This window comes from Coregonus clupeaformis, chromosome 37 (genome assembly GCF_020615455.1).
Source record: "Coregonus clupeaformis isolate EN_2021a chromosome 37, ASM2061545v1, whole genome shotgun sequence".
Classification (NCBI taxonomy): Eukaryota; Metazoa; Chordata; class Actinopteri; order Salmoniformes; family Salmonidae; genus Coregonus; species Coregonus clupeaformis.
Genome location: NC_059228.1, coordinates 22,973,931 through 22,995,123, shown reverse-complemented (window position 1 = coordinate 22,995,123; position 21,193 = coordinate 22,973,931). Strand labels below are relative to the sequence as shown.

The 21,193-nt window shown below is 43.7% G+C and overlaps 1 protein-coding gene across 2 annotated transcripts; it reads right to left on the bottom strand.

Moving 5' to 3' along the window:
* Positions 1 to 212: 212 nt before the first annotated feature.
* Positions 213 to 14,941, bottom strand: edrf1 (erythroid differentiation regulatory factor 1). Of its 2 annotated transcripts, none has more exons than XM_041866221.2 (25): positions 14,247 to 14,941; positions 13,838 to 14,046; positions 13,661 to 13,727; positions 13,418 to 13,543; positions 13,156 to 13,280; positions 11,719 to 11,863; positions 11,512 to 11,607; positions 11,248 to 11,369; positions 10,997 to 11,108; positions 10,560 to 10,707; positions 10,322 to 10,433; positions 10,048 to 10,159; positions 9,555 to 9,836; positions 9,310 to 9,381; positions 7,221 to 7,356; positions 6,719 to 6,910; positions 6,343 to 6,543; positions 5,586 to 5,834; positions 5,176 to 5,402; positions 4,710 to 4,868; positions 4,388 to 4,537; positions 4,078 to 4,231; positions 3,854 to 3,969; positions 3,161 to 3,330; positions 213 to 831 (listed from the first exon to the last, which is right to left on the bottom strand). In XM_041866221.2, exons 1-25 carry the CDS (start codon positions 14,343 to 14,345, stop codon positions 669 to 671), a joined length of 3,744 nt encoding a protein of 1,247 aa, XP_041722155.1. In that variant the 5' UTR covers positions 14,346 to 14,941; the 3' UTR covers positions 213 to 668. The 2 variants fall into 2 exon arrangements, with proteins under 2 accessions (XP_041722155.1, XP_041722156.1); XM_041866222.2 differs by having other exon boundaries at positions 5,586 to 5,804.
* Between the last annotated feature and the right edge of the window lie 6,252 nt (positions 14,942 to 21,193).

Sequence of the window (21,193 nt, the reverse complement as noted above, 5' to 3'; positions counted from 1 at the left end):
GGTGGGGTTGACCCAATTCAGTGACAGGGCATTACAGTATTGTAGCTACACGAGGTATTACAGCACCATGTGACCTCTTTAGTCCTACATACACACTTACAGGCACATGCCAAGATACAGACAGAAATAGGCTGAACTGCTTGGCACCAAGGTTGGTGTTGTGTAGTAGTGTTCATACATTGTCATTACCAACATGAATCAAGACAAGGTGATTAGAAATATAATTCAAACCTTTATTTCAAGTCAGGGCAATCATGCAGGCACACACGTTCAAACACTCAGCAACCAGTACAAATCATCCTTCGAATGGATAGTTCGCAGTTAACATTGCCTGCAGGCTATTGCACATTATCAGTTAGAAATGTTCTTACCTTATGTGCTGTTACATTTTATCCAGGTTTATAAGACCAAATCCCATTGAGATACCGGTACTCCAAAGTTTGAGTCATGCGCATGTATCTCTCATTTAGAGATAACAAAGAAAATATATTTTAAAGGTAATTTTCCAATCTTCTTTACAAAACTAAGCCAATTGAAAAGGTGAGACCAAAGACTAAACTGTGGATTTTGCAGTCTGGAAGTAAGGCACAGCTGGTGATGCTTTCACATTGCAGGTGTAGGTGTGTAGAGGGTGTAGAGCAGTGAACACCTTGTTATTTTGGTTGTCGTCATAACGATGCCCCGAGGTCAACGCTTCCTGTCTTTGGGGTCAGCTGTTGCAGGAGGTCGAGGAAGAGCTCAACGCGGTTGAGGAGTGGAGCAGTCTTTTCAGCACGCAGTATCTTGGAGTAAACATTCTTATAGGTCTTCAGGAGCTCCTCGTCCTTATTGCTATTGTAAAAAAGATATGTACACAGTCATGTGAAAAAGTACACCCACCCCCTGGAAACATGGATATTTGAGCTAAATTCCCACCACATTCATTGATAAAGGTAACTCAATTTAACAAAGCACAAAAAAAACGAAAGTGTTATGCAATTAAAATAAACATGCATTTTCCTTATGTGGAAAAAGTTAGTACACACCTACCTTTACCGTCACATAAAATGGCTAAACTTAAAATCAGGTGCACCAAAACAGGTGCAAATGATTAGAAAATCATTAGAGAGAAACTTAGGAGGGTCCAGCCTTCCATATAGATTAGAAACTTGGTCTGGTTTGGTCACCATATGAGTGTGGTAACACATCATGCCAAGATCAAAATACCTACCAGAGGCCCTCAGAAGAAAGCGAATTGATGCACATGAATCTGTGAGGGGTTACAAATCCATTTCCAAGCAATTCGAAGTACATCATTTCACTGTCCGACAGATCATCTACAAATGGAGAACATTCCAGACCACTGGCAATCTGGTCGTCCCACCAAATTCAGACCAAGAGCTGACCGAAAGATGCTCATAGAAGAACCCCAGGGTAACATGGGCGGCAGGTAGCTTAGTGGTTAAGAACGTTGTGGCAGTAACCGAAAGGTCGCTGGTTCTAATCCCTGAGCAGACTAGGTGAAAAATCTGCCGATGTGCCCTTGAGCAAGGCACTTAACCCTAATTGCTCCTGTAAGTCGCTCTGGATAAGAGCGTCTGCTAAATGACTCAAATGTAAATGTAAATCAATGTTGAAGTGCATGAGTCAACTGTCAGAAAGAGACTGCACAAACTTGGCCTACATGGCAGGTCAGGAAGGAAGAAGCCTCTGCTCTCAAAAAAGAATATCAAGACATGACTGACGTTTGCCAGACAACACCTGGGTAAAGACCAAAACTACTGGAACAATGTGCTCTGGACAGATGAGTCAAAGGTGGAGTTGTTCGGCCGCAATGCCAGACGCCATGTTTGGCGAAAACGAAACACTGCCTTTGAACAGAAGAACCTCATACCAACTGTAAAGCATGGAGGCGGTGGCATTATGGTTTGGGGCTGATTTGCTGCCTCAGGACCAACTTGCCATCATTGAGTCAACCATGAATTCTATGTTGTAGCAGAGAATTCTTGAGGAGAATGTGAGGCCATCTGTCAAAAAGCTGAAGCTGAACCGAACATGGATCTTGCAACAGGACAATGATCCAAAACACAAAAGCAAAGCTACAACAGAATGGAATGGCTGAGTCAAAGCCCAGATCTCAATCCTATCAAAATGCTGTGGGGGGACTTGAAGCGGGCCGTGCATGCAAGAAAGCCCTCGAACAAAACACAGTTGAAGCAGTACTGTAAAGAAGAGTGGGCAAAAATGCCTCCCAGTCGACGTAAGAGGCTGATAGACAGTTACAAGAAACATCTACATTAAGTTATTTCAGCCAAAGGGGTTGGTGTACTTATTTTTTTCCACACTATGGAATTGCATTTGTTGATTTTTGATGAATAAATGATTGCAAAGTATAATCTTTGTGTCATTTGTTAAATTAGGTTACCTTTATCTGTCAATAGTGTTGAAGTGAAGATTACATATCCATCTGTCCAAATATGTATTTTTAAAAAAAAGACAACTTTCCAGGGGGTGTACTTACTTTTTCACATGACTGTTTTTAATCAAAGCTATGCTTACGTGTATTAACATTTCTTATTTCCTCAATAATAGTGTAGGGATGCTGAGATTATGACACCCTAACCCCTATCGCCACTGTGTACTGTCTTACAGAGATTGACACTTGTTAAAGAGAAGGCTATAGGCACAGCTCTGTGTGGAGGGACATCTGTGGCAGGGCAGGACTAACACACAGGGATTCAAATGCTTAGAGTTCTTTAGATACTCAAGTTATCTGCTGGCCGAAGTACAGTGTATTGAGTGTAACTCAAGGTATTGAGGGCAATCAGTGAACCAGTAGTGTTATTAGAAAGCCTACCTGACGACCAGGTCTTACACAATGACCTTTTATGCATATTTTATTATTATCTGTTATCTTCCCACTGACTTTACCTGCCCTGCCCACTTCACTCCTCCTCCAAAACGGTGACCAATCCATCCAAGAAGAAATTGATAGAAAAGAGAAGATGCTCTGAGCTGTCCTACAAAGACCAAGCTACTACTAACTGACTGACCAGTCTTAAGATGAAAACATTACGGAAGTTTCAGTATTATGCTTCTACTGGATCTCATGTTTAGTCCTGGTTTAGTCCCCTGCCGGACAAGGTTAAATCAGGCTGGGTACAACCAGTCCTTTCCTCACCTTGGTTTGCGCTTCATGGCGGTCATCAGCTTGACCAGCTGCAGCAGCAGGAAGGAGAAACTGGGCTCAAAGACGCCAATCAACTTCATCACTTCTGTTGTGTTCAGCCCTGATGAGGTGTGGCCATCTGCACCACTGTCAAGGGGTCCTGTCAACTCTGGGCCGTCTGTCTACAGAAGAAAAAAAGAACGATGTGGAAATTTAAAGTAACTTTTTAGGTGACCTGACCAAATTCACATAGAAATGTGAGTTATAGATCTGTCATTCTCATTGAAAGCAAGTCTAAGAAGCGCTAGATCTGTTATATGTGCGCTATTTCTATGCTTCCCGTTCTTAAGTTATTTTTTTGCATCTTTTACTTTCGGTTTTGTACACCAGCTTCAAACAGCTGAAAATACAATATTTTTGGTTATGGAAAATATATTTCACAGCGGTTTAGATGGTACAATGATTATCTACACTATACTTGCTTATTTACTCACATAAACTGAAATTAGGCAAACTATTAGTTTTAGCAACCAGGAAATTACGGAGCGATGTCTGAATAGTGCAACTTCAACAAGCGGGAGGTGGTGTGGGAGTAGTTGGTGGTTAGATGTAACCAATGATTCTCAAACAGAACGTACAAGGGGATTGCTGCGATCCGAGTGCCTCTGCCACAGCAGTAAGTTCTATTTGTGTTTGTGTCTGTACCTCTGTGCGGTCCTCTAGCAGCTCTTTGTGGATAAGCAGGAAGGCATGGCGAGTGTCCGTCATGATATCCAGGGCTCCTGTCAGGGTCTTCAGCTTGGCCCCACTGCTGTTCTGACCTGTAAACACACGGTTACTCAATAACACCACCTTTTAGGAGACTATGACAGTTCCGACCTGGCTGGGAGTGAGCCTGACCCTGGCCTGGGGGAGTGAGCCTGACTGACCTGCCATGGTGAACTCGGCGAAGGCCACCCTCTCCAGCAGGGTGCGGAGCAGCTCGCAGGGCGCGTCCTTCAGGCTGAGGAACAGGCGGACAGCCTTGCTGTAGTGCAGCTCTGCCAGGCTCCTGTGTTGCTTCCTCAGGTGCTCATCCCCCACCTGGCACAGAGGAAGAAACATCAGGAATGTACTACACAGACTGAACACCTTAATGCTCTTCTTCAGATGCAACACAACATTTAAATGGTTTAAAAACAGGACTACTGGTAGATATCTTGCTCTAGTTAAAGTATACGTCCTAGGTCAGGTCCTTACTTGGTTGCGGAAGCAGCTGTGGTACATGGAGGCCAAGCGGTGGTGGATTGTGGCAGCTCTGTACTGGTAGAGGGGCTGGCGGGCCGACTCTGTCTGCAGGTCACAGTACTTCAGAGACTTCAGCATGGCCTCTGTCACCTCCCGCTCAATCTGGCAACCCACAGCAATGAAAATGTAGTTATGGATTACTGTGCTCCTACAATTTTCATACCGGCGCTAACCATTTCACCTAGGGCAGCAAGTAGAGTTCGTATGGTTAGTTAACTTGCTAGATATTTTCCATTCTGTTCATTCACCTACTATGAATCTATCCAAGTGTTACCTGTTCCTGGGCCTTCCTGGACAGAGGGGCATAGTCCTGCAGCAGAGTGGCCAGGGTGAAGTAGGTAGTGGACAGCTCCCAGTTGACTGAGTCCCACACTGCAGGGTGGTTCCCTCTGGTGGCCAGGGACCGCATAGCCCTCAGGTAGTAGTCTATAGCCTGAAGAGGGGGAGAGAGTGAGTGGAAAGGTCCCTGCTCCATTTTCATTAGCACCAACTCTTACAAAGCATAGTGATTTTAAGTTGAATTACCCTACTTAAAGACATGCCAAAAAATAAGAAACCTTATAGAGAGCTTATGCAGCAGTTGACAAAATGACAGGAAAGTGACTGGCACAAAGATAAGCAGATCGTTTAGCCTTCATGCCTTTCTATTTATTGTGGAAAACAACTTGGGGTTGGTATAGAAATGGAAATTATTATATGTCTATTATATAATGATATTTCTATTAGTGTGGTAGTGGTACCTTATTGTAATAAAGAGCCTCCTCTGGGGAGAACTCTCCTCTGCTCAGGTCTGCAGATGTAGCACAGTGGGCCTGGGCACAGATCCTCATCAGTCTGCCTATGTTGCACAGCAGCAGGGAGGTGTTGGTGCTGTCCTCGATGGCCTCAAAGTCCTTCATGCCCTTCTCAAAGCACGAGAAACTCTTCTTCCATATCTCCTGTTCAGCTATAGATACAGACTTATTCACTGAAAAGGAAGGGGATGGGGGGGTTAGAGTGAGGAAGAGGTTAATATTTTGTATTGTTTCCTGAAGAAAGATATGTTTCAGAAATATTGCTTATATATTGCTTACAACATTCATGAATGTAATCAATAAATCAACCATTTACACAAAAGTATCCTCCATAACTGATTGGCCAGACTCCTTACCTTCCTTCTCGGTCTGCATTGCAGCTGCCTGGTTCATGTAGAAGACTCCTATCTCGTTGCGAATGTTGCCCAGTCTCTTCAGTACCTGGGCTAGCTGTTCAGGGCCATGCTCCTTCACCACCCCGGAGGTCAGCAGCTCGTAGGCCGCCTCGTAACACTTACTGCTCACAAACAGCTGGTACTCTGGGTCCGTGGCCAGGTCACTGGCCATGTTAAAGGCTGGGGGACAGTCACACAGGCCAGACTGATCTAATTTGTAACAACAATGATGCACTGCATTTATATATAGGATTGTTCAAGCTTTTAAGTATTGTAATGTTAGCGTTTGTTATTACAGGTTCTTGCTTCTGAAAAGCACCACAGCAGGGATCCTCAACTAGATTCAGCCGTGGGCCGATTTTTTCTTGAGCGGATGGTCGGGGGGCCGGAACATAATTACACATAATTTATAGACTGCAAATTGACCGCAAGAAACCCAAACAGATATAAATGTTTGACTAAGACATAATTTCTAATCTTGCTTACATTTGTATACGATCACGTCTCTCTCTATTTTGCGTGGGAATACTTGGGAACAGATTTCTTAAATAAAAATCACTTGGTTTTTATGTCCAACAATGAAAAATAAAACCCTTCACTACATTAAATGGCAAGACCTTTAAATCTACTGAATACTGAAACCTTTTGGGTCAATTGTGAAGACATTAGGAGGGATGTGTTATGTGTTTATTGTTGAAAAGTGTGAGTGTCTCTTCACCCTGGCAGCTGCTCTCTCTGTGCAGGCTGTGCAGCACTTCCTGGTCCTCCTTGGTCTGGTAGCTGTACTCCTCGAGGTAGGCAGCACGGTTACTGGCGTTCTGGGCAAGCATCAGCTGGATGTCCCCACACAGAGACAGACACTGGCTGTGGAACAGCAGCACCCGCGAGTGCAGGGTACTGCTCACTGAACAGTAGGCATCTGCAGAGGGAGGGAGAGAGATAAAGAGAAGGATGAAGGAATGGAGGTAGCAAGGAAGGTTCAACACTATTTCAACAGGTCGCCTACATTATCCATCAGTCCAATCTCAGGCAGCCAATCTGATCAAAACTACATTTCCCAGAATGCCTAGCTGAACCGGAGAGGAGACACTGACCGTGGCACTGCAGGGCCAGTTTGATGTAGCGCAGGGCCCGACCATACTTGAGCAGGTTAGTGGCAGCGTCTGACAGTACGTAGTAGGCCTTGGACGCCTTGAAGAAGAGCTGCAGCTTCATACGGTGCTGCCAGGACCCTGGGATCATCCCCGACCTGGTCGGATGCTTCCGGTCCTCCTGGAAGGGACCAGCTGTACCCAAGAGAAATGGAGAGAGAGACGGAGGGGAAGGGAGAGAGACGGAGGGGAAGGGAGAGAGACGGAGGGGAAGGGAGAGAGACGGAGGGGAAGGGAGAGAGACGGAGGGGAAGGGAGAGAGAGAGGGGATAAGAGATATATAGGGAAAGAGACATAAAGAGGCAAAGAAATTGAGGTATTTATTAGGGGCTCTTCCCGGAGCATCTTCACATATAACGAGGAACCTGCTCATTATGGTACATCATCATTCATTATCAATAATGTAGTATATCTATGCTTCTTGATGGGGTCAGTGATGGCCAACCTCTGTCCAGGAGGAGTGCGATCCCTTTCTCCACGGCCTTACTCCCATCCTCGTACTTCAGGGGAATGGGGGTGTTGGGGTCAGCAGCTGGGAGGTCACTCTCCTTCTTAATGCTGCCGTCCACTGCTTTTAGTCCCTGCCAATCACATCCAACCTTTAGCGCTCACATACACAGCATTTATTTTAGTGATAACCAATCCCTTTTTTGTACAATTTTATTTTTCAAACAATATATAAACATATACAGACAAAAGACAACAGACAGACGCACACAAACATCCACTTCATCACATCTGCCCAGACCCACGTTCCCACCGCATCTATCGCCAGTGCTTGTAAGACTTTATGCCATTTGGCCTCAAATTGCACTATTCTGTGTTTCTCTCTCGCCCATACCTTTTCAATATTTAAATAATAATAATGCATTTGATTCTTCCACTGTCTTAACAATGGAGGATCATTCGATTTCTATTTTTTATGATTGACGAGAAAAGTATGGTCCAACCCATTCTCATATGCCATGTCTTGAACTAAGCAGATACAGTGGGGGAAAAAAGTATTTAGTCAGCCACCAATTGTGCAAGTTCTCCCACTTAAAAAGATGAGAGAGGCCTGTCATTTTCATCATAGGTACACGTCAACTATGACAGACAAATTGAGAATTTTTTTCCCAGAAAATCACATTGTAGGATTTTTTATGAATTTATTTGCAAATTATGGTGGGAAATAAGTATTTGGTCACCTACAAACAAGCAAGATTTCTGGCTCTCACAGACCTGTAACTTCTTCTTTAAGAGGCTCCTCTGTCCTCCACTCGTTCCCTGTATTAATGGCACCTGTTTGAACTTGTTATCAGTATAAAAGACACTTGTCCACAACCTCAAACAGTCACACTCCAAACTCCACTATGGCCAAGACCAAAGAGCTGTCAAAGGACACCAGAAACAAAATTGTAGACCTGCACCAGGCTGGGAAGACTGAATCTGCAATAGGTAAGCAGCTTGGTTTGAAAAAATCAACTGTGGGAGCAATTATTAGGAAATGGAAGACATACAAGACCACTGATAATCTCCCTCGATCTGGGGCTCCACGCAAGATCTCACCCCGAGGGGTCAAAATGATCACAAGAACGGTGAGCAAAAATCCCAGAACCACACGGGGGGACCTAGTGAATGACCTGCAGAGAGCTGGGACCAAAGTAACAAAGCCTACCATCAGTAACACACTACACCGCCAGGGACTCAAATCCTGCAGTGCCAGACGTGTCCCCCTGCTTAAGCCAGTACATGAAGTTTGCTAGAGTGCATTTGGATGATCCAGAAGAGGATTGGGAGAATGTCATATGGTCAGATGAAACCAAAATAGAACTTTTTGGTAAAAACTCAACTCGTCGTGTTTGGAGGACAAAGAATGCTGAGTTGCATCCAAAGAACACCATACCTACTGTGAGCCATGGGGGTGGAAACATCATGCTTTGGGGCTGTTTTTCTGCAAAGGGACCAGGACGACTGATCCGTGTAAAGGAAATAATGAATGGGGCCATGTATCGTGAGATTTTGAGTGAAAACCTCCTTCCATCAGCAAGGGCATTGAAGATGAAACGTGGCTGGGTCTTTCAGCATGATAATGATCCCAAACACACCGCCCGGGCAACGAAGGAGTGGCTTCGTAAGAAGCATTTCAAGGTCCTGGAGTGGCCTAGCCATGGAGGAATGGGCCAAAATACCAGCAACAGTGTGTGAAAACCTTGTGAAGACTTACAGAAAACGTTTGACCTGTGTCATTGCCAACAAAGGGTATATAACAAAGTATTGAGAAACTTTTGTTATTGACCAAATGCTTATTTTCCACCATGATTTGCAAATAAATTCATTAAAAATCCTACAATGTGACTTTCTGGAAAAAAAATTCTCATTTTGTCTGTCATAGTTGACGTGTACCTATGATGAAAATTACAGGCCTCTCATCTTTTTAAGTGGGAGAACTTGCACAATTGGTGGCTGACTAAATACTTTTTTCCCCCCACTGTAGACGATTTAAAGTACATTTACAATCCCATAACTATCACCATACTACAGTAGAGGCCCACCTTTAAGACGTAGCTGAGGACGTGCCGACATCTTTCCTCCTTGTCTTGAGAGACGGGAAATGCGTAGATTGGCTGCAGTGGGGGGTAACAGGATTACTTCATTGTCTAGATAGAACATCTAAAACACCTCTAAGACAACTCTACTCACTCCGTGTAGCGGCTAGTTTCTAGTTAGGTCAAGATATGTAAACATATCCACAATGTCACCCAAACAGAGTAGCTAGCGACAAATGTGTGACACTCACCCTGATCTGGTGAGTGGACTTGTACTTCTCTGGAACAGACAGCTCCCCCACTGATTTGATAATAGCTACAGCTTTGCTATCATCCTGTGAGTCCAACGCGGTACTAAAGGAGGCGTTCTCATCACTGTCCTCTGGTAGATCTTCATGATCCTCCTCTTCCTCCTCGTCACTGTAGCTGTCCTCTGAGCCCCCGGCCCGCAGCGACTCCCCCCCAGCTCCATCCTCTGGAGGCTCGTCCAACTGGAACAGCTCTGCCAGCATGTAGTGGGCCGATGCTATGATCTGAGCCAATCAGAAAGGGGAGAGGACGGTTAGAGAGAGGGAACATGCCAACAACAGAGAAGGAACAGGCTAGCCGGGTTGTTCAACAAATGAGAAATTTGCACGAAAAATTAATTACACGTCTTTGGATATCAATGAGAGGTTTGCACAAACATTTTTGAAACAAAGGCCTTTGGTCATGTGGAGTATGAGTGCGAGTCCAGTCCATTACCTGTGGGTGCCTCTCCTGGTCCAGGAGCTTAACACAGTTGAGGAGCAACGTTCTGATTGTTCCATAGTGCTTCCTGTTCTGGCTCTTCTTCAGCATCATGTTGCTAGCCACTCTGCAAGAACAACAACGCACATTCTACAAAACAGAATGTATAGTCTGGTGCCACCTGTTGGACTTACTGTATTTGTCATTACTGTACTGACTGAAAACTGTATGTGTTGTGTACTGGTTTCAGGGACATGTGTTAATACTGTGTCAGGTTGCAGGTACCTACTTGTAAAGGAGCACCGCCACAGGCAGAGTGAATGGGTTCTGGCATTTCTCCTCTGCTGCTTCCTCACAGAGAGTGGTGAGGTCATACAGCTTTACGATGTCACTTCCACTAGCTGATGAAGCACAGAAACGGGACAGTAAGATTAAGTAGGGCTACTACCACATAGTACTGTTTATTTACTAGGTTTATTTTGTAAGTCCTACAGGAGTTACAGTGAGTGTGTTGTGTTATCTCCCACCTTTGAAGAGCCAGTAGGTATGGCCCTCTTTGGTGCAGTTAGACTTGAGGAAGGACAGAATGTTCTGAGCGATGTCTTTCACAACCCTGGTTGAGAAGGTGGAGTTCTCCAGATCAGGGATGTCTTCCGTTTTGATCATCTCATATTTCTGACCAAAGAACAAATCAGCACTAACTTTAGAACAGTGTTTACATTTTAGTCATTTAGCAGACTCTTAGCCTGAGTGACTTACAGGAGCAATAAGGGTTAAAGTTCCTTGCTCAATGGCACAGACAGATTTTTCACCTAGTCGGCTCGCGGATTCGAACCAGCGACCTTTCGGTTACTGGCTCAACACTCTTAACAGCTAGGCTACCTGCCGCCCCAGTGTTCAATTGTGAATATGTATATAGGGTTAAAAATGACAAGTTTGGGCATTAAAGACAGGGCTTATTTACCTGGACGATACCATTTACATGAAAGCACATGACGAGCTCTGGAACATTGCACATCAGATTGTCCAGCCAGTAATCAATACCTGTGAGAATGTTGATTGGCTTGTTGTTATCCCTAAAAAAGAAAGAACCTTCTAGGTATTTTGCAGGGGAACATTGCTGTGGAACAGTAGTAAACCAATTGAACATTTTTATATTGACTGCCATGAATGATGCTTCTGGGGCCATTGTTCCCCACTTTACGTGATTCTGACCTGAGCCGCAGGCTGACAGCTGGGTAGCGTCCTCCTCCAAAGATAGGCATGTTGGACCCCACCAGCATGTGGATGTCCTCAAACGTCCACAAGATGTTCCTCACAAAGTCATTCCTCAAACCCTGTAAAAAAAAAAAGTTGAGGGAAAAGTTGAATGGATACTTGAATTGAATAGATGAAACGAATCTACAATCAAAGAAACAAATGCCAACTAAACAAAAGACAGAAAATGCACATCTTTAATCATCCTGTTGATGACCCTACCTGACTGTTCTCCCCCTCGTTGAACAGTGTGGTAAGGTTCTGCTCTTTGGAAGCCACTTGTCCCAATGCATACTTGCTGTCCATGGGAACCCCTTCCTGTAAGGAATGGACATACAGTCACCAAGGAAGAAACTGAAACTCAACAAGAGCACAACACAGACTTAAGGTACTGCACATTGCTACCCATTTCCATAAAGGGTGACCTACCTCTTTGTGGGCTGTGGACTCCTCTGTGTCTGAAGGGTTGCTGGTGAAGGTAGCTGGCCAGGAGGGACCAAACTCCTCCGCCCCACACCCCTCATCAGGGTTGTCTGAGTCAGGGACAGGCTCTGCGGCTCCATCACCATTAATACTAGAGAATACATGGAGGAGTCAACCTTTAGGATTTACTCTTGCTAAAATAAGGTTCTTGTTTCTATTGCAAGTCTGTCACATTAACAAGTAGGCTAGTAGTCCAACTAGGGCTGTGGCGGTCATGAAACTCTGTCAGCCGGTAACTCATGCAAATGACTGCTGGTCTCACGGTAATTGACTGTTAATTAACAAACACGATTAGCATCTCCGGACTTCCACACATACAAGCTGCTGATGCGCTCCTTTGGAAAACATAGGCCTACATTTTAAAAAGTTGAATGGAGCGGCTATTGTGTTGAGCATAAAAGTGATAATTTGAAACAATAGGCTACACTTAATTTAGAGTTAATTGGTCACTTTAGTTGTGATAGGCCTACAAACCTCAGAATGTCTTAGAAATCGAAACATTTGGCTGCATGATACGACTATATTTATGATTTGGGTGGCAAGCAGGTTAGGAGATATCTAGTCAATGGAATTAAAATGACAAAATCAGAAGGAAAGGCTACAATGACCAAAAGCCAACAGGCAAGCTGCTATTTATAATCTGAATGGAGTTGTTATTTGTAGGCTAACTGTAGGACGGTGAGAAGCACAGTAGCGTTATGGCTAGCCTCAATTAGCCTAGTTAACTAGTTTCTCTCGGTTTGATGCAGTCAAGACAGATACTATGTAATCGGATGGGATGATAAATAACTAGCAGTCTACTAGCGCGAGTTAACAGTGGTTGCTGTCCCTCTCCCTCCGTCTGCTCCAGTGCTCCGAGCCTCCCGCGTCTTACTTACACACACCGCATGGCCCCTCCACCGCTCCATAGTAGCTACAGCTGCTCGCTCTGTGCCTCTCCCTCTCCCTTTTGTTAATTGCGCCGGTTAATAAAGTAGCAAAACAATTGGCTTTTTTGCTGCTTCCCTCACTCGGATTGGACCGGGTGTGGACCCGATCGGGTCCATACAGCTGGGTCTGGTTGTCCTTATGTCCGTTCGGAATGGGTTTTTAAAATGTATTTATGCATATTGGGTTCAGGGCTTTCTGGTGTCCATTTCGGAACAGGAGCTCTAACTCCCATCACCATTTGTCCTCATCACTTAGATCATTCAAATTCAATCAAAGGCCGTTAGCAAGTTGGGTAGGCTACCCATCAGCCCCAGTAATTTGCACAGTTTTGGATGGGATTACCGTGACCAACGGTCACAGGGAATTTGACTGCGGTCATGACTGGTGACTGCCGGTGTGGTGGTAATGTGGTCACTGAGGCGACAGCCCTATGTCCAACCTCAAATAACTCACCTGTAGTAGAGGAACTTGGACAGGATTGCTTTTTGGTACCAGTGTTCCTTGCTCTTCTTTTTTCTCTGCCACTTTTGATCTATTAGTCTCTGGTAAAACTCCTTCAGCCATGTCCAATCTCCTGTCTGACATAATATACATATAGATCATACTACTATACTGGCTACAATCAAAGAAAAACACAATCAAATGTATTTCTACAACCATTGTCAATTGTTCAGACATTTTCAGGCTTTCTTCTCCGATGGCTGTCTAATTGTACCTGAGAGGACCTCATGAAGAGCTCCTGAATGTCCAGTTCATCAAGAAGGAGAGTCCTTCCCACGCGGTGGACGGCCATACTGACATGGGACTTACTGTAGGGGATCTTCAACAGCTTCTTGATGTTCTGAGTAGAAAAGAGAATGAAACCGTTAGGTTCAACAAACAGTTTTGATTACCAAACATGTCAAACACATAATATAGTAGCAAAACAAATTCTTAGCTGTTGAGCGGATAGACCTACCTCAGAGTCTGACACCACATCAACATCATCCCCAATAGAATCAATGAAGTCATAGGCCATCCCAAAACTGTAGATAGAAGAAAATACATGTACATGAGCACCTTGCACCAATTCAGTGATGATGCATACCACCAGATATCACATCTCGTTTTGAGGGCTGAATAACCAGCACTTCACCTGGAGAAAGGTTTGCTCTTGCTGCTGGACCCTAGTACAGTGGATCCTGCAGGCCCAAGTTGGGGGCTCTCCCGGAGCCAGTTGGCAGGAGGCAGCTTCAGGTCTGTCTTCTCCTGCAGTAGTGCATAGGTGGTGGGTGGAGGGGCAGCAGAGTACTTCACCACTGCACGGCTCTTTATTTCGTTGTTGCCAAGGCACATCTCCAACTCCTTTGATACACGTAAACAATGGTAGCATTGATGGTAAACTCAGACAACTTAAAAAGTAGCGTTAGACAGCTAGATTATTGTGAAGTTAGCTACAACTAATTTAATACATTTAAATATCACATGTATGTACAGCTAGCTAGCTATAACATGCATAGACACATAACTGCAGTTCAAAGCTTGCTAGCTACTGTACAGCTTACCTGTCTGCCACTGGCACTATCACCCCCACTGTCATCCACTTCTTCACTTCCACGGTCTGGAAGGACGCCGTCCTCTCGGTTCCCTGGTGCTGAACTCATTTTATGTCTACAAGCTAGCTACTTGCTACAAAAACGAATGCTGCCCAAGGGGTAGCCGTCCTTAGCTAACTAGCTAGCTTCCTGAAAACGTCAACAACAAATACACAGTGATAAACTAAGCTAATTGCAAGTGTTAGCTAGCTAGCCACTGTAGCTAATCCACCACCTGCTGATTAGCTCCCTAGCTAGCTACCTAGCGTTATAGCTTTACACACGCGACATATTTGTTCATCTGAGCCAAACGATATGAACAAAATTAGCAAGATAGCCAACAATATCACCGTTCTGCAGTCTTCCAGACTGTATCAACACCACTTGCTGCGTTCTGCTGTTTGTTGCTGTTGACAGAACACACGTTTGCGTAAAGCCACAGATTATCCATTATATTGACCAGATACTCTAGCGGCCGCTCTAACAATGAAAATAAATGTCTTCAAAAACGGAAGGCAGTCCGGAGAAGGCAAAATCAGGTGGGACCATTCTAGCCAATGAGAGGGCAGATACGCGTGTGAACAACAGGCACAAAGGTTTCCCCTAGTTAACACAGCCAGAAAGTTATATGTAAAAATTCATGAAAACAAACATTTGGTTTTTGGTTTTAATTTAAGGTTAGGGTTAGGCATGAGGTTAGGCTTAGGTTCAAAATCGCATTTTAAGAAGATACATTGTAGAAATAGCCGGGGTTTATGACTTTGTGGCTGTGGTAACTAGTGACGACCAGGCACAACTCCGATATAAAGTGTTTTTTCTCAAAGTTGTAGCAATGTCACGTGTCCAACTTATATCAGTACACTCGTAACAACCCAATCGTTACGAAACTTCTATTCGATAAAATAAGACACACTTAGTAAATAAGCCATTTAATTTTTTGCTAACCAAATTCGGCACGCTCTCATTGACATCCATATAAAAGCTCCTCGCTTGGTGAGCTTGAAAAAATTACAAACCGTCACCTGCTAGAGAAGAGATTTTGGGCCCAGTTATTCCTCTCGCTTCGCCTCTTCTTCTCTGGTAAAGCAACACATCAGAGCAGGGACACTTTTGAGGAGATGGGAAACTCCATTAGCGTCGTATTACTGCACACTGTGCACGTTGCCCGTACGTTGTCAATGGGCGGCGCGGTGCATTCTGGGTACACTCCGACAAGGCGATCTCGCTCCTTCGAGGAGTCAGTGGAAGTCAATTGGGCGCTAGCACAAAAACCCAACATAAGCACGAATTACGTGAAGAAAAAGCTCAGTATTACAAATATTTTCCTGGATTTCAGATAACTAACTTGTCTTCTGTGATATCGTATAACTTTAAAATCGTGACATTACGTACTTTTGAGGAGAATAGGCAGGTTTCTCGACACATACCCTGATTTTTAGAAGGGATTGCGTGACGACGGTTTAGTAACCGTTTGATGCAGCATAACAACGTAAATGCGATTGGTCGAAAGTCTGCTTGTTGGAGCGTTATACGTTCTTCAATTTATTTCCGCTAGGATTCTTATCTCCTCCTTTTGTAATCTCTTTGATCAGAGTATAGCGCTCACAACTTCCGGGTAAAAAAGCAAAATAAAAGACTGCATGTGCAGGATTATGAATTGAGCCAAACTGCAAATGAAGCTAACAACGATAAGTGTATTTTAATACAACAGGATAAAATACAGTAGCTTATATGATTGGATTTGGACAAACACATATAAAAGAAGGGTGGTTAGGGTTGGACTTTTAGATTGATAGAACATGTCGGTTGTGATGTTTCAACCGATGTACTCTGACTCTTGTTAGTTGCTGCTCCCTTCACAGTTGTTTAATTATGACCCGGATATGCCATTACCTCCTAGAAGCTTCCAGTGAGTTTACAGAAAAGGCTAGACTTTTTTTTAATAACATTATATTCATTATCTCTATTCATTATCTTATGTTGTGATTATTTTATTTGTCTATTCTTTACCCTGATTTCTTATCTTTAGCAACATGAATTGTTCCTTTATTTTCACATTCCCTTTCCCCCAGTTAAATTATTATGGAAGGTTAAAGGTCCAATGCAGCCGTTTCTATCTCAATATCAAATTATTTCTGGGTAACAATTATCTAGCCTACCTTACTGTGGTTGTTTTCAATTAAAATGCTAGGACTGTTTGGTAGTGGTCTGAGTGTGGAGGGGAAAACTGAAAACGAGCTGTTATTGGCGGAGAGGTTTGGAACTGCCTTTGTTATTGGTCTATTAACTAATTTACCGCCTGGTGATGTCACAATTTCACAGTATTATTCCAACCTCATAGTGTAGAAATATATATCAAACAAAGTAAAATCAAGGTTTTAATTGCACTGGACCTTTAAATAAAACGGTACCTAACTAGTTTCAAATTAATTTAAGTAAACTGGGGTAAAGCGCCCACTACAAAGAAAAGAAAGACATCATCTTTGGAAGTGTGAGTGACATGGGGCAAACGAGGGGAGACTTCTCAACCTATCAGACAGACTACCAGGACAGCCAGGACACAGAGGGCGCCACAGAGGGCGTTTTCCAGGAACTATCTGGAGAGGTCAACTGTGGCAGCTGCTGCCCATGCAGGAGAGCACTTTATGTGGTTTGGGAGGCATGATGAGGACCGTCCTGTGTCCCTTGGAGTGCTGGCAGCTACCAACTGCTCCTCCTCATCCAAGCCTTCCAGATACTCCTACCATAGCAGGCATGAGATGAATACACCATATTATCCAGATACTCTTCTTTAGGAAATCTGAAGGCAACACATCTTGATAGTCTTACAAGTGCAAATAAAAAACGCAAACATTGAGATACGGAGATTTTGAATTGTATTATACATTTCTCATTTTACAGTGAAACTGGGTTCTTAAGGGAAAACAGATCAGACTACCACCATCCCTTTTGCTCCTCAGTAATTCATCAAGTCCTGATTAATTACGTAATAAAGGGCCATCTAAAGTACACCATTCATCACAGGATTTAACAAAGTAGATTAAAAACCTTGTAAATTAATCACATCATAAATGAGAAAGATTATTAGATGTGATGGATAAAAGACAAAAGAAGACACTGAGTAGACATTATGGCATTATATTCCTCTACTGATGAAAGATTCACCATTAAAATGCAAGCTTTTTATTTCGAGCTTGGTCGAATTGATACTGCTACAATCCATCTGAGGCACTTCCACCAGCTGAATAGCAAACATGATTGAGATGGAATGTGTGTGTGTGTGATTGTGTGCCTTCCTGTGGTCTGTTCTGTCTTCAGTACTGCGCCTACAGAGGGTTTCGTGGCTAAATTCACAATATCTCCAGCAGATGGCAGCTCTGTATGAGTAATTGTTATAGTCTGACAAGTACTGTAGTTATCTGTTATGTTGTGCATGACCTCATCAAGAAAGACGTCACCTGGCATGGGCCCAGGCTTGGAAAATAAAAAAGGGAGAGAAATCGGAACTTCATGTCAGAGACAGACAATTTAGAGAGTCTGCATGGAAGGGAGCTTGATGATGTTTATTAGACGCGCTACAACATGTCCCAAAGGCTGGCAGATACCCCTCAGCAGCAATCTGTTTCACTGGAACCACTTAAACATGGCCGACTGTACTGGAGCACTGAGGAGAGGAGGGAGAGGAGGAAGGGTCGGGTGTAAGGCAAGGAGAACACCTGCTTGGGATGTCTGTATATTCTCTATGCTGGCAAAGAGAGAGAGAGAGAGAGAGAGAGAGAGAGAGGCGGGCTTGGGAGCAGCTGCTCTCTTTCAATGAGCACTCTACAGGGAGATTGTTTCACTTTTTTTTATTTCTCTCCGGGGTCTCTATCATGCCTGACCTTTACTTCACTGTTAGATCATACAGTATTTATAGAAGAGATTAATTAGACAATGAGCTGACCTTTTGAACCATCCGTTCTCTCACAGTTAGTAGGTTGGCTGCTGGAGACAGTGGATTGACAGAACATGTGTTCAGTAACCACAGGAGCAGAGAAAGAGTTAGATAGTCACCTGTCTTCTATCTAAGATCGTCCTCTTATCTTTTATCTTCTACCCTATGGGAGACATGCTAAAAATACAACCAAACTATACAGTAATGTAAAGAAAGGTAAAGATGTATCCACCTGGAATCGCAATTCACCATCAAATCACCATCACATATTTTATCTACAGAGGCAGTTGAACTGAACTTGGATAAGGGACGAAGAGTGGAGGTGGTATCAGGGTTTCTGTGTTCTTTGTTTGATTGATGAAAGTTATGAACCGGTAGATTGTGTGACTGTATTAATGCTTGGGGAGAGAATTGTAGATACAGTATTCATGAAGAGGAGCCTCTAGCCGTATTGAGAAGCAGGTGCTGCTTACAAAGTAACACCTGCACCTCTCTGTCTGGCAGTCCGTCAGTCCATCTGTCTGTGAGTTACTTTGGGCTGTATTTTCTGCCTGCACCTGCTGGATAGTGAGGCTGTAGTGCTGGTCTTGGACTTGCCACAACATGCCTGTTCGATGCATTGACTGTGCACCACGCCCCAGCCTCAAGGAGCTCAGCATCAAATCACATTTTATTCGTAAACAACAGGCCCTTCTCAACCAATCAGAGAGAAAGAAAATAGAGCAATAATAATAAAAGTAATAAACCTACACTCGCACGCACGCACACGCACACACACACACACACACACTCTTCATAGAGGAGGAAGAACTCACAGGGGAACACATTGAGAACCATGAACTCAGTTACAGACGACTTGACCCCTTTCTCTGTCTGTATATTTGTAGGTAGTTTTGTTTTTGTTTGCTCTGCCCACTCCACCCACCCTCTGTTCCGACGTAGTGACATATTTTAAATCTCTGTGGCAACAGCGTCCTAATTTATTCAGTTCACAGAGAGGTCAAGAACAACTCCCCCACCCACCCTAACTCTACAAAACTCAGGAAAACCCATTCCCCCCATCATAACCATGATAAGTGAAATAACCCATACTCAATGGACATCATCAATTCCATGATGCATTGTGGGTACATACTGACTGACTGACTGATCTACTAATAATAATGAGTAGTTATTTATGATGCAAGGTAATCTGCAGATCAGTCAGTCGGCAGTCGGCTGCAATGTCGAACGAGTCCTATGTTGTCCATCCACACCATGTTTGTATGCATGTGTGTGTATGTGTGTGTGTATGCACGCGCGAGTGCTACTGTGTATGTTTTTGCATGTTTGTGTGCACACTGTGATGTGTAAATATGGACCAACAAGTGCAAACAGATGCCAGCTGGCGTATCACACTTCCACTCACTGTCTCTCACAGACAAAAGACACAATTCAGTAAACAAGCTTTCAACCACGAAAGCGTACGTTGATGAATATTAAATGAGACACTTTGAAATGAATCGTACCTCTTTGGTACTGGAGGCCCTGTTTGCTGTTATTTATTTGCAGGTGTGTCTCTTTGATGTGACGAGTTGAGAGGTTCTGCACCTGCTAGAGAGAAAATACTTTGATAAGGAGAGGAAGATTGCCAGACAACCAAAGTTCTATGTATCCCTGCATGCATGAAGGTGCTAAAACAAACGAAGGTGGCCTTCATGTTATTGCAAGGCACTTTCCCTCATCCCCTACTTTCCTCAGATTTTGATCTGTAAATAAAAAATAAAATATTTTCATCACCTCTAAGCAACATGATAATATTGGTCAGCCTTGAGGGAGCAAAGTGCAAGGTGGCAACAAAATGAAATGTACATGTTTGAGCTTCTTTGTGATGCTGAACTGTAGACCCAAAGGTCCTTTTAGTATAATATGATTGGATGATGTCCTTGGAACACAAAGCATGATATTGTCAAGTCTTTCCCATAAAAACAAATAGGCCTATGTGGATAGACAGAAAGAGACATGTTGCAACAAATAAGTATTCTTGGTGAAACATTTCAATAACAGCTGATATTGTCTGGAGTCTGTTTCGTCAAGGATTCAATTGGCGTAGTCTAAGTGAATGGCTGTTGTCTGGAAAAGCTACACTGTTTCCTCATACCACTATCTCCACAACCACCCGGACTAGCTGCCTATTCAGAGGTACCCTCACCTACATTATTAACAAAGAGCTCCAATACTGCCCTTCTCCCAGTCCCCCTAAACACAAGTTTACCCTCATGTTGTGCCGGACAAATATTCAGCAAGCCTCTGTAATTCCCTTTCATTGCAGATGATCGTAGCAGTAATGAAGTTTTGCGTTTGCATTTCTTCTATTACCTATTCATTAAAGATGCGACCGGAAAATAGAGTTGTCATGGAGATGGCTCGGCAAATTCACACAACATCCTACAAATGTTTTCTGTTTACTCTGGTGCCAAGATAACTAATGGCAAAATACCCCCTCCTCCTCTCTCCCACCTCTTTCGTAGCCTCACCCTCTTTTTGTGTCCTTCCTTGTCCTTTTTATAAATTATCTCTCTCTATCGCTCTCTCTCTCTCTCTCTCCCATCCTCACCCTCTCTAATGAAACAAATTTGAACTGATGCAATGAGCTCACATTAAGATGTGTGTTTATTTCTGCTCAGGCTGGTTCATTACAGTCTCAACCTCCAGACAAAAACAGTTCTCATTTTAGGCTGAAATGAGAAAGAGCCCACTCCACTCAGAGGCAGAGAGAGAGAGATGTAATTTAACAGCAGTGCTACGTGGTCCCACTGATCTGTCTATCTCTCTACTCTCTGTAGGACATGGCAGTCAGTCTGCATTCCCTGCCAACCCAAAGATCCTTGTTACCGTGTGTCTAAGCTTTCCAGAGGCTGTGGTGATAAAGGTACCAGCTATCTCATTCCTACAGAGGACCAGAGGATAAGATGTCCTGCAAATGTCCCTATCATGGAGGGAG

Excerpts from the sequence above, each read along its gene's own strand:
- edrf1 (XM_041866221.2), bottom strand. The coding sequence starts at position 14,345 with ATGAGTTCAGCACCAGGGAACCGAGAGGACGGCGTCCTTCCAGACCGT. Across the intron at positions 4,869-5,175 it reads AGGCTCTTTATTACAATAAG|GCTATAGACTACTACCTGAG; the intron begins GTACCACTACCA and ends CCCCCTCTTCAG. Across the intron at positions 4,538-4,709 it reads CCAGGAAGGCCCAGGAACAG|ATTGAGCGGGAGGTGACAGA; the intron begins GTAACACTTGGA and ends GTGGGTTGCCAG.